Below are 14,011 nucleotides of genomic sequence, written 5' to 3' on the forward strand. Positions count from 1 at the left end.
ATTTTAAAAAAAGATGGATAATGGGTAGAAAGATAAACAGATATACGCAGTGGAATAGCTTATGAATTTGGTACTATGTTATCAAAGATGGACCTGGTACATGCAAAGGCAAGCTTACAAAATACAAAACTAAAATGATTTGTCTGCAGCAAATTCCTTGTTCAGTATTATGATTTGGACTTTAATTAAACTATGCAGTTAACATGAATTCAATTCCTGTGGTATTCTTTAGGATAGTATTTAGTGCCCTCTACAGCTTAGTGCTGGAATAATCACAATAAGAACCCAAAGAGCACAAAGGACAAAGGGCATGATTTTACCGGCTGTTCACACCACACTCCCACTGCAGCAAGGTCAGAGAATTTGGCGCCCAGCCAAATCTTTGTTCACTGCAGCAGAATTGGAAAAGCCTGCCAGCGTGAAAGGCCGTAGCATTCCAAATCTTTTACCACACATATAAAAAAAAGCCTATAAAATTACTTTTGTATAAGTCTGAGTTCTGTTCTTGGAGACTCATGGTACAACCCCATGACTTCCCTGTAATCCTCCCCCCTTTCCCTACATTCACTCAATTGCCTTCCCCCCACCAACCCCAGATCAGCAACACAAAGAGAATAAGGATAAAAAACATTCTCATTCTCCCTCACATTACTGCTATCTAACTAATAACTTGAATGTGCAGAGCAAACCAACTCGATCAAACCTACCTCTCAACCTACACTGCTCCCAGCGCAGTAATGCTAAGAAACCTGGATACATCGATACACCTTTTCCCCCAAGAACTATGCAATCCAGTTGTTCAATGGCTTCATAAAGTATATATGTAGGTCTTAACTTTAATAGAATGGTGTTAGTGTACACTTTTACAAAATATACTTGCAAATAAACTGAAATGGACATTTTTAAAAATTCAATGAAATTATTTTTAAAAATATCTCCAGAGAGTGTATGGCAATAACCTTTACAACATGGAAAGGAATAAAAATTTGTTGTGTCAAAAATCCTGTTAACAGGGTAATGTAGCAAATGGAAGCAGAGCTTAGAGACCAACCATAGAGTTCAACATCTGTAAGTACCAGGCAGACAAGTACTCACTGTCAGAACTAAAATGAAATGGCCATCGACTGCTGAGATGGAACAATATTCAAGAGTGGAATATTCCATCACTTTGGTCAAACGCTGAAAGGTTTTGACATGAGTGAGATTTTGCATTTGTGCTGTTAAGGATGGAAGAGAAAAGGAAAGATGTCGGGCAAAAGCAACAAAATAATAACAAATAATAGCAAGTAGAATGCTGCTTGGCGTCCAAATGATTTATCAGAAAAAGCACTGTTAGAAAAGATAAGGGAAGAGTAATGCTTTATGTGGTATACGAGGATCACAAAAAACATTGTAATGCTTTATGTAAAGCAGGCCGATGGCCAAAACTAGAAAAAAGATCTTCAAAATCCTATAACTCTGCAGACAGACTAAAGAAACTAAACTGCTCAATTTAGGAAGAGCAACATTTTGTGCACAAACTATTCCAATCACGCCGTGAATTAAGTAATGAGGGACTGGCACTTTGACTCAAACTCACAAAGCCAGGAATGTGGGCTTGATACCAACACAACCAGTGATTCCTGGTAGGTAGTGAAGAAGGTAAGATGCCCCTCCACACCTTGGCAGATTATAATACAGAAAGTTGTAAGAGGAATGTTCTTTCTTCTATAGAATCATAAAGCCCAATTTTAACTCACTCAAAACACATCCATTTACAAAGTTAAAATCGGGCCCTTAGTGACAAGGTTTAATCTCATTTTCCAAGTCAACGTTTCTTGGAAGCACACAGTATATAGGAAGGCAAAAAAGAATTGTGATTTGACAATACCACAGACTGCAGACATATGACTGCAGACAGATGAGACTGGATGAAATTAATGGGAGGCATCAAGATCCTTCTGCTGATAATAAACCTTCTATGAGGTTAGTAATTTCAGTGATGAATGACGCCAACCTGATAGACCTACTTGCTGTTACGATTAATGGTCCAAGTTGCAAGAACAACAACTTGGATCTATATAGCACTTTCAACAAAAAAGGTCCAATGGCGCTTCACAGGAATATTATAGTTATGACACTGAGCTGAACAAAGAGACATTAAGGCAGAGAACTAAAGAGGTAATTTGCAACGAGCATTATAAAGGAGGGGTAGACAGACAGAAAGGGTAATGGTTCAAATTCCAAATCTTAGATTAAAAGCAAAATACTTGGGATGCTGGAAATCTGAAACAAAGGACCAAAATTTCGGGCCCTTCTCATCGGCAGGATCTTCCAGTCCCGCTGTAGTCAACTCCCCCACCAAGGTTCCCTGACAGTGGCATGGACGAGTCAAGCAAATTGCCATTGATTTTGGCAGGACCAAAAGATCCCACTGGTGGCCTCCACCGCTGGAAAACCTAGCATGGTGGAAAGATCCAGCTGTGAATAGAAAATGCTGGAAACATTCAGCAGGTGTGGAAGCATCTGTGGAGAGTAAAACAGAGTTAACATTTTGAGTTCATATGAGTGTTCTTCAGAGCTGAAGATGGTTTATAAATTTGGAGAGGGGTGGGGGCAGAGAAGATGAAGCAGCATAGAAGGTCAGGGATAGATGGGACCTCAGGAAAGGCTGACAAAGTTATCATGGATATGACAAAGGGAGTGCTAATGGCAGCATTAAAGACTAAAGAAATGGAGGCAAGCTTTGAGCTCCAAAGCCAGATGAATGCATGAATTTAAATAGTTGAGCAATGAAAATTGGGGATGCTCAGTGGCTGGAATGAAATATGTTGAATGATCGTTGGCCAAAGCAAATTCCAGTTATCCCTCATTTAGCGCTCCCATTACGTTGCTAAAAAGGCATGCTAAACCAAAATGAGCTTGCAACGAAGATTGGTACACCATCTATCACCACAAATGGAGACAGACTTAGAGCTCCAAAACTTAGCCTTGGCAAATAAAATTATGATAGCCAATGGCAGAGCAATCAAAACTGGGATGCTCAGAGGGTGGAATGAGAAATGTTAGGTGGTTGTTGGGCTGAAGGAAGTTATAGCTATCCCCCAATTAACACTCCTATTGTGTTTCTAAAGCGCCACTCTAAACCAAAATATGCTAAATTAAAATCATTTTTGCATGAGAAAACTTACAAGTTATGTTCCTGACCTTTAATTTTTATATTAAAAGCTGCCTTGAACATAACTGGCCCAAAAATCCTCTATCTTTTAATAACGCATGTTTTATTTATCTTCAGCTCACTGTTTCCTGCCTCCAGTTAGTTGCTTTCCACCTCCAACTGGCTCCTTCCTGCTCACCCAACTTTCCTCCCCGAACCTCCCATTGGCCAATTTACCTGATCATCCTGCTTCCCTCTGCCAACTCACTGTTTCCCTCCATAATCCAACCGCTCACTGTTTCCCCTAATCTACCACTCATAGCTTCCTGCCCCTTCCTTCCAACTCGCAGCCCCCCTCGCTCCCTCAATAACTCCTACCCTTTTGCAGCCATTTTATCAAACTCATGCCCACAGTGAGGAGTCAGGAGAAGGACAGCTGGTGAGGTGGTAAGCAGATAGCAGCGAGGGTTCAGGAGAGAGATAGAGCAAATGGGAGGGTCAGGACAGTGTAGCAAACAAGAGAGCTGGGGAGAGGAGATGAGCAGGAGATTTGGGGGAGAGAATTTATTTATTATTATCGGTGTCACAAGTAGGCTTACACTACAATGAAGTTACTGTGAAAATCCCCTAATCGCCACACTCTGGTGCCTGTTCAGGTACACTGAGGGAGAATTTGGCACGGCCAATGCACCTAACCAACGTGTTTTTCGGACTGTGGGAGAAAACAGGAGCACCCAAGGAGTAGGGGAGAGCACGTATAAGCAACAAGTGAGGTAGCCTGGAAAGTGAATTGGTGAGCAGGAGGGCCAAGGGAGTAAAGAAGGGAGCTAGAGTACCGGGGAGGGTTGTAGCGAGCAGAAGGGTTGAGGAGGGGGCAACAAAGTTGCAACCTGCTTGTAAAAGACTGAGAATACATAGGAATGCATTAAAATGAAAATCGAGGCAGTACTATTTGCAGATCTGTCATAACTCCATGAAAGTGGAAGTCCCGTCACCAAGTTACTTTATTTACACCATACATCTGTACACAGCCAGCTGTCCAATTGCTACCTGCTGAATGCAGGCTGGGAGTCTGACACACCTGCTTTATATAGGGAGCATCAGGCTCCCTGATTTAACCAATAATTAGGACTCATCAGATAGTTCATACTCTAGCAAGAAAACCTCAATAGCCTGGCTGAAGTCATCACAAGATCGCACCCTAATTTACAAACATGCTAAAATGAAAACATGTGATTCAGCACCCCACCTTATATATAGTATAGCTGAATAGAGATAAAGAGGAGCAAGGTCATGGAGAGATTTGTAAAATAAACTTCATTTGAATTAATTATGGCAATGTCCCATCAGGATTTAATACACAAAGATTAAAGAAAATACCTGAATGTTCCTTATATTCACCAACAGTTGATTATTAATGAACCTTTTGGCATTATGTTTGCGGTATATGTATTTCTGAATTATAAGTACATCTACTGCACTACCTTGATCAATCTCTTCTGTTACCTCCTCAAATAATTCAATTAAGCTGTTCAGACAAAACCTTCCTTAAACAAATCCATGATGGCTCAAAAACAGAAAAATGCTGGAAAATCTCAGCAGGTATGACAGCATCTGTGGAGAAAGAATAGAGCTAACGTTTTGAGTCTGGATGACCCTTCATCAGAGCTCCTCGATTAACCTATAGCTTTCCAAATGAAAGTTTATTTTGTCTCTGATAGTATTGTAAACAACTTTACTCAATAATCATGAAATTCACACAACAGTTGTTTCCACATCACATGAAATAATTAAAAGGTTTCCTTTGAGAATGCTGAATATAAAATCTGAGAAACAAATATTGAAAAGCAGGACCTCTCCCTGGGTGCATTACTGGCAGCTGCCACCATGACTGATAGCTCTGTCTATAATGCAGAGCCGCAGGCCGCTGGTTGGCCAGGGGCCAGCAGCCCCTTAGGGAGGATCGAATTTCCGCCTCAGGGTTGCTAAATCCTTGTGAAGGTCTGACACTGTCTCCTTAAGTGAATGACAGACATTTGTGGGGGCAATTCTTTGGCCTTTCACATCGGCAGGATTCTCCAGTCACACCAGCAGCGTAAGCCCTTCCGCGGGTTTTGCAAGGGGTAACATCAATGGGAAATCTCAGTGAAGTGGTGGGACCAGAGAATCCTGTTTCCAGTGAACAGCGCACTGGCTCCTGCCACCAAGAAATATCCAGCTCTTGATTCCAGCAGGCCTTCCCCATTTGAGGTGAAGTGACCCCCCCCCTGCTGTTTTTCCAACCAGCTGGTGATATCCCCTTCACTCACATTAAATTATGCCCATAATGTAGGCTCACAGTTCAGTGCATAGTGAGGATGTGCACCACAATTAGATGTGACATTTGTTTGGAAGAGAAGTTAAACTGAAGTCTAGTTTGCTTGCTCAGGTGGACACAAAAAGTCCCTCACAGTTTTTTGAAAAACAGAGGAGCTCTCCCAGGATCCTAGCCAACACTTATTGCTCTGCCACCTCTAGTACAACAGAATGACTGGCGGCACAGTGGCACAGTTGTTAGCACTGCTGCTTCACAGCATCAGGAACCCGAGTTCAATTCTGCCCTCGGGTCACTGTCTGTGCGGAGTCTGCACTTTCTCCCCATGTTTGCCTGGGTTTCCTCCGGGTGCTCCAGTTTCCTCCCACAGTCTAAAGATTGGATGTGACTTTTTGGGTGGATTCGCTATGATAAATTATCCCTCAGTGTCAAGGGGATTAGCAGGGCGAATACTTAGGATTATGGGGATAGGGCCCAGGTGGGATGGTTGTCGGTGCAGGCTCGATGGGACAAATGGCCTCCTTTTGCACTGTACGGATTCTATGATTCTCCTTATCTCATTTCTTCTTCTAAAATTTTCCTTTGCACAAATTAACTGCTACATTTGACTACACAATGGTGGCTACACAACAGAAGAGCTTTATTGAGTATGCAACTGCTTTGGGATGTCTTGATGTCTTGCGCAGAGCATTCTAAGATACAAGCTTACTCTTTCCTTAACCTCGCTGTTAGTACAAAACGTAAGTAAATTCAAATTTTTAATATCTTTCAGCAAACCATAGAAAAAAAAGGCAATCGTTACAGGGGAAGTATCAGTAGCTCCATACCTGGCTTTTCGAATATATAGTACTGGAACATAATCCTTTCTATAACAGATGAAGGCCGAATAAGGCACACCTTCCACCTTCCTATGTTGTGGCATGGGTGCAAACAGGACAGATACAGCAGGATCTGGTGTGGAAATAAGACAAATCATTACTTGATTTGCTTGACTGAATAAATTTTTTAAAAATAAAAATAAAGAATGAGGCCTCCAACATTTCAAAATATAATCTTTTACCTAGGGCAACTTTCCTTCGAACTGCAAGGATTACATAGTGCAATTCTCGGACTGCATTGAAGACGCTCCTATACCAGTATTGGAAATAAAGTAATAACTTTTGTTAATTTTGGTAACATTAGTCAATGAAGCTCAAGAACAAGAATCAGCAAATGCCTTTTACTCATTACAACATCAGTTACAAGCACTATCTCAGTCATCTGCCATAATGTCAGTGGAAAATCTAAAGGAATGACAAGTAATCAAATATTCACACCTGGAGCATTTATCTAAATATGAAGAAGCCTTCATAAGGCTAAAATTTGTAAATCATGCAAGCAATTAAACTAGTGTAATACTTAAGAACCTAACCAGTTCACATGGCAAAAAATGTGACTTAGTACTGCTCCCCACCCCTCTCGTCACCCCTGCTACAAAAAGTGGTTTCTAATGTAAATGTTAAAAAATGTCACCTCACAGCAATAACATGCCTGGGACAGTCTATACAGCCTAGGGGGAGACAGTGGCACAATGTCACTGGACTAATTCTCTGAGTAGCACAGATTCGTCTTCCTCTTCTTAGGCAGTTCCTCAGAGATGGATGACTTGCTTCCACATTAAAAGTGTGTTTGTAGGTAATTGAGGAGTCCAAATTCTGACATAGGCCAGAATTTTACTGTCCACCCCCGTGGAAATTGGAGCGGACGAGGGTCAGACCTGTTGCTCTTGACAGGGATTTTATGGTTTTGGGATGAGCAAGACCGCTAAATCCCGCCCATAGTCTCTATTACAGATGGGACAGACAGTGATTGGAAGAGTGGGTGGGTGGGTGGGATGCATTCCTCTCACTGTTACGGTTCATTTCAACTTGCTCTCAGTTTTGAAACCTCAGGTGTTCAGCTCCTTCCTGGATGCTTTTTCTCCACTTTGGATGGTCTTGGGTCAGGGATTTCCAGGTGTCAGTGGAGACTCCCATTCTTCCAAGGAGGTCTTGAATGTCCTTGGATCATTTCCTCCATCCCCCTGGGACTCACTTGCTGTGTCAAAGCTCTGAGTCGAGTCTCAGCTGTCTCATGTTAGGCATGCAGACAATGTGGCCTGCCCAGTGGAGCTGATCGAGTGTGGTCAATGCTTTGATGCTGGGGATGTTGACCCGAGCAAGAATACTGACGTTGGTGTGCCAATCCTGCCAGTGGATTTGTAGGATCCTGTGGAGGCAACACTAGTGGTCCTCGTCCAGGGTTTTGAGATGAAAGTTTTGAGGTGAGGTTTTTGAGGGAAAGACGTGCTGGTTAGGTGCATTGACCCAAACAGGTGTTGGATTGTGGCAACTTTAGGGATGGCACAGTAACTTCATTGCAGTTTTAATGTAAGCCTGACTTGTGACTAGTAAATAAATTTTAACTTTAACTTCAAACACTGTCTTGATCAGGTGACCAAAGACTGCAAAGGCACACTAAAGTCAGTGTTAAACCTCATTGTCGATTTCTGCCCTAATTGACAATGGATTCCCAAGGTATGGAAAGTGGTCCAACATTGTCCAAGGCCTCATTGTAGATTTTGATAACCAGGAGGCAGTGCTGTGTGGTTGGAGCAGGTTGGAAGAAGACCTTTGTCCTGAAGATGTTTAGTGTAAGGCTCATGCTTTCATATGCCTTGGTGAATGTGTTAACAAAAGCTTGGAGTTCAGCCTCTGTGTGAAGTGCAAGCATCAACTGCATACTGTAGTTCAGTGACAGAGGATGGGGTGACTTTGGATCTGGCCTGCAGATGGTTGATGTTCCATTCATTTAGTTTGTTTAGTTTAGCTTTACTCCAGCAGGAGCTTGCTGAGAGTGGGATGGAGCATTGCAGCAAAGATCAAGTGTACAAAAATATAAAGAATATTGACGGGGTAGATAGGGAAAAACTTTTCCTCTTAGTAGAGAGGTCAATTACCAGACGACATGCTGGAAGTCTTAAAGTGCACCAAGGTAGATAAATCCCTGGGACTTGATAAAGTGTATCCCAGGACGTTGTGGGAGCCTCGGGAGGAAATTGCAAGTCTCCTAGCAGAGATATTTGAATCATTGAGAGCCACAGGTGAGGTGCCTGAAAATTGGAGTGTGGCAAATATTGTGCCTTTGTTTAAAAAGAGTTTCAAGGAAAAGCCTGGCAACTACAGGCTGGTGAGCCTCACATCTGTAATGCATAAGTTGTTAGAAGGTATTCTGAGAAACAGAATCTACAGGCATTTAGAGAGGCAAGGACTGATTAGGGGCCATCAGCATGGCTTTGTGAGTGGAAAATCATGTCTCACAAACTTGATTCGAGTTTTTTTTGAAGTAACCGAGAAGGTAGATGAGGGCAATGCAGTTGATGTTGTCTACATGGACTTTAGCAAAGCCTTTGACACAGTATGCATGGATGTTGCATTAGATTAAATCTCATGGGATCCAGGATGAGGTAGTTAAATGGATACAAAATTGGTTTGATGACAGGAAGCTTGTGGCTTGTGCTACCAAATGAACCTGTTGGACTTTAACCTGGTGTTGTGAGACTTCTTACTGTGCTTATACTAGTCCAACACCGGTATCTCCACATCTTAATGACAGAAGACAGAAGGTGGTTGTTTTTCAAACTGGAGGCCTGTGACCAGCCGTGTGCCTCAGGGATTGGTGCTGGGTCCACTGATATTTGTCATTTGTATTAATGATTTGGATGAGAATTTAGGAGGCATGGTTAGTAAGTTTGCAGATGATGCCAAGATGGGTGGCATAGTAGACAGTGAAGAAGGTTATCTCAGAATTGCAATGGGACCTTGATCAATTGGGCTAGTGGGCTGACAAATGGCAGATGGAGTTTAATATAGGTAACTATGAGGTGATGCATTTGGTAGATTGAACAAGGGCAGGATTACTTAGTTAATGGTAGGGTGTTGAGGAGAGTTAAAGTACAAAGAGATCTCGGGGTACATGTTCATAGCTCATTGAAAGTGGAGTCACAGGTGGACAGAGTGGTGAAGAAGAAATACGGCATGCTTGGTTTCATTGGTCAGAACATTGAATACAGGAGTTGGGATGCCTTGTTGAAGTTGTACAAGACATTGATAAGGCCACACTTGGAATACTGTGTAGAGTTCTGGTCACTTTATTATAGAAAGAACATTATTAAACTAGAAAGAGTGCAGAAAAGATTTACTAGAATGCTACCAGGACAATGAGTTATAAGGAGAGGCTGGATAGACTGGAACTTTTTTCCCTGAAGCATAGCAGGCTTAGGGACGATCTTATGGAGACCTATAAAATAATGAGGGGCATAATTCAGCTAGATAGTCAATCTCTTTTCCCAAAAGGCAGGGGAGTCTAAAATTAGAGGCAATAGGTTTAAGGTGAGAGCGGAGAGATACAAAAGGATCCAGAAGGGCAATTTTCTACCACACAGAGTGGTGAGTGTCTGGAAAAAGCTGCCAGAAGTAGTAGTAGAGGTGGGTACAATTTTGTCTTTTAAAAAGCGTTTAGATAGTTACATGAGTAAGATGGTTATTGAGAAATATGGGCCAAACGCAGGCAATTGAGGCTTGCTTAGCCATTAAGATAAAAGGCCGGCATGGACAAGTTGGGCTGAAGAGCCTATTTCCATGCTGTAAATCTCTACGACTCCATGATTCTATTTAAGATAAGGTGCAGGCGATTTAGAAGGGATTTGAGGAAAAAACCTTTTCGCCCAGAGGGAGGTGGGAATCTGGAACTCACTGCCTGAGAGGGGCTGGAGATGGGAACCCTCACAACATTTAAGAAGCATTTACATAAGCATTTGAAACACCATAGCATTCAAGGCTACAGACCAAGCACTGGAAAATGGGATTAGAATAGATACGTGCTTGATGGCCGGTACAGGCACAATGGGCCAAAGAGCCTCTTGCTGTGCTGTGAAACTCTATGACACTATGACCTTAAGAGCATCAGGGAGATGACACAGCCTGGCTTGACTACATACATACATCTTAAGTAGACTGCAGCCTCAGACTAGATGGGAGCTGAACTCATGAAACCAAGCTTGGTGCAGACTTTTGCAAGATCACCTTAGATATGCCCAGGGCAGTTCTCAGGCGGGCCAAATTTAACCAGCACGATTAAACTGGAGCCATTCAGATTGAAGTTGGCATTTCCACGTTACCATTGTCACCTGAATGGCCCTAAAGGGAAGAAAGATCAAATATGGCGGGCATCCGCGGGGTTAGGAATTTTTTTTTAAATTCATTTGTTGGACATGGGCATTGCTGGCTGGCCAGTGTTTATTGCCCAAGCCTAATTGCCTTTGAGAAGTTGGAGGTGAGCTGCCTTTTTGAATTGCTGCAGTCCACGTGCTGTGGGTTGACCCACAATGCCATTAGGAAGGGAATTCCAGAATTTTGACCCAGCAACTGCGAAGGAACGATGATATATTTCCACATCAGGATGGTGAGTGGCTTGGAGGGGAACTTGCAGGTGATGGTGTTCCCATTCAAGTGTTTTTGAATATTTTGATTCCACATTTTCACGTAAGTTTTGGGAGAATAGTTTTAAACAATTCCTCTAGGTGCACTTTCCACTTTTAAGTGATCTGTGCAAGGTCACTTTATCCTTTTATATTTTTCTGAGCAAAAGAGTGAGGATCACAGGTTACTGTTAAATAGTAAGTGGCATCTTTAGTTGGAATGAAGGAAATAATAACGTGGTTTTGAATGGACAAAGCACTTCCCCACTTGCCCTTCATCTCTCAAGTTCCCCATCTCTGAGGTATTCTTTCTGCTTTTCATCTTTGGAATGACCCCATCTGTCTTCACTTCAAAACTGCCTCCCCCCTGCTCCAAACCACCCCCGAATTAAGGTATATCTGATCAACAACTCTCTCAAAGTAACAGATGACTCTGCAAAGATTTTTCACATTGTATCTAAGCATATAAATGTAGCAGAATGCAAACGTTATCCATAATTAAGAAATTTTGTCTAATACCCAACCTACCTGACCATCTCTCTTGCACAACCAGCTGCAACCTCTGGTTTTGCCACAAGCAGGTGCATAAAAAGAGTGTTCAAAGGCTGCCAAAGTTAAAAAAAATGTGTGCAGTATATAAACACAGATTGATTATAGAAAATATAAAACACTTTGAGAAAAGCATTTAGTTTATCCAGAGCCTATAATTCCTACATATTAGAAACCAGAGAACAGATAAATGTAATTGTTTTCTGTAAAAACAAACTTTCAGCACAATATAGAGTCCAACAATCTGCAGGAAACATTTGAAAAATAACATTCCTCTACTCATGCCTCACTACAAAATACACAATTCACAATATACAGTTGCAAATTAAAATGAAATCAGTCTTCACACCACATAGTATTTGTTATATTATGGTTTTGGAGGGGGAAGGGAAGGGGGAATAGAAAAGGTGGATGAAGACGAGGGAGGGTAAAGATGTACAGAGAGGAGCAGAGAACTGAGATACATGAAGGAGTGAAAAAGGAGAGGAGGAACACAATGGCAAAGAGGAGCACAGAAGGAGAGGATACAGGGGTTAGGCAGGTCATTCAGAGTAAAAGACAAGAAAGGAGGGGAACATAAGAACATAAGAAATAGGAGCAGGAGTAGGCCATCTGGCCCTTCGAGCCTGCCCCGCCATTCAATAAGATCATGGCTGATCTGTCGTGGCTCAGTTCCACATTCCCGCCCTCTCCCCATAACCCTTAATCCCCTCTCTTATCAAAAACCCATCAACCCGCGTCTTAAAAATATTTAGCGAGGTAGCCTCCACCACTTCAACGGGCAGAGAATTCCAGAGATTCACCACCCTTTGAGTGAAGAAGTTCTTTCTCAACTCCGTTCTAAACCGCGCCCCCTTTATCTTGAGGCTGTGCCCCCTAGTCCTACTGTCCTTTCTGAGCGGGAAGAGTCTCTCCACCTCGATCCTATCCATCCCATTCATCATCTTATACGTCTCAATGAGATCTCCCCTCATTCTTCTAAACTCTAACGAATACAAGCCTAGTTTATTCAGCCTCTCCTCATAGCTCAACCCCCTCAATTCCGGCATCAGCCTAGTAAACCTCCTCTGCACTCCCTCCAAGGCCAAAATATCCTTGCGTAAGTACAGCGCCCAAAACTGCACACAGTACTCCAGCTGCGGCCTCACCAATGCCCTATACAGCCGCAGCAAGACCTCCCTACTTTTATATTCAATCCCCCTCGCTATGAAGGCCAGCATCCCATTCGCCTTCCTGACCACCTGCTGCACCTGCAAGCTGGGTTTTTGCGACTCATGCACAAGGACCCCAAGGTCCCTCTGCACCGTTGTCTGCTGCAGTTTTTCTCCACGTAAGTAATAATCCTTCCTACCATTATTCCTACCAATAGAGGTAGAAGCAGTATAAAAAGAGGGATAAGGACAGAAAAAAAAGAAAATGATTTAGGGGACTGGGACATTGCAAGTTGGGAATACAGAGGGAAGAGGGCCTTCAGTAACAAAATGGGTGGGAATTTCTGGCCACACTTGCACCAAAACTAGAAAATTCCACCGAGATCAGGGTGGGACAGGAAAACTCCAGTCAATAACTTGAAAATCAAGTAATCACAATCATCAATTTTCCAGAGGGATCCAGAGATTGCTCGGTCAATGAAAATTGATGAGAACTTTGACTCTTATGAACAAACAAAGAACAAAGAACAACCCAGCACGGGAAACAGGCCCTTCGGCCCAACGAGCCCGCGCCCCCGCATTTTCCCTACACCTACCCTGCCCTGTGTTTATGTGAATGGAACCCCTAATGTAGCCAGATTCAGGGGAGAATTGTGTCAATTTGGTACACCAATCAGCCTAAGAGCACATCTTTGGGGTGTGGGAGGAAACCGGAGCACCCGGAGGAAACCCACGCAACCACAGGGAGAATGCTTAAGTTCACTGAAAAACCTCTGCAAAACTACAACTTTTTGAATGAAGATTAACTGGATTTTGCAAAGGCATACTAACTTTGTAATTCCTGCTAAACACTCTTACTAGCCCTGAAGAGACCATTTCAATTTGCAGAATGCCAAATTTCTCCATATGGATAAAAAATTCAAATATTAAAACTACATATTTTTGTTTTTTAAGCGTGTTTATCTTTACTTTGGCTTCTATTTTCATCCAATCACAATCATTTATTTTTCTCTTGAAAACGTAATCAAAGGACAAGAATATTGGATGGGATTTTATGGCCTTGCTCGAGCGAGACCAGAAATACCCATCCAAGATCAGTGCAGATTTCTATTGTCGGACTCTTGCCTTCTCTGATTCTGTGATGGGCCAGGTGGTAGATTTCCGGCGATTGAGTGTTTTTAATTACTTGGTTTGCTGTGTGAGTATTCCAATGTAATTAGTCGCTTATCAGCTCAGTGATAACACTGCTGCTGCCACCAAGACACCTCTCTGACTTGGCACTAGATTTTAACTACTATTGGGAAAGAGGGAAGTCACTCCTTAGTAACTGATAGATTTTTGAGGGCAATTTTCTTTGCGGGCAA

General features: G+C 42.4%; 1 protein-coding gene across 1 annotated transcript in view; it reads right to left on the reverse strand.

The window, feature by feature from the left end:
- cfap61 (cilia and flagella associated protein 61) overlaps nucleotides 1-14,011 on the reverse strand; it is a 174,834-nt gene that overhangs the window by 151,389 nt on the left and 9,434 nt on the right. Inside the window, exons 4-6 of the mRNA XM_080199899.1 lie at nucleotides 11,476-11,552; nucleotides 6,511-6,578; nucleotides 6,278-6,401 (exon numbers count right to left, since the gene is read on the reverse strand). Of these exons, the coding sequence (XP_080056025.1) occupies nucleotides 6,278-6,401; nucleotides 6,511-6,578; nucleotides 11,476-11,552 (269 nt within the window). The remainder of the gene's footprint in view (nucleotides 1-6,277; nucleotides 6,402-6,510; nucleotides 6,579-11,475; nucleotides 11,553-14,011) is intronic.

The sequence above is a fragment of the Carcharhinus amblyrhynchos genome, chromosome 12, assembly GCF_965287045.1.
Source record: "Carcharhinus amblyrhynchos chromosome 12, sCarAmb.v2.hapA, whole genome shotgun sequence".
In the NCBI taxonomy this organism is placed as follows: domain Eukaryota; kingdom Metazoa; phylum Chordata; class Chondrichthyes; order Carcharhiniformes; family Carcharhinidae; genus Carcharhinus; species Carcharhinus amblyrhynchos.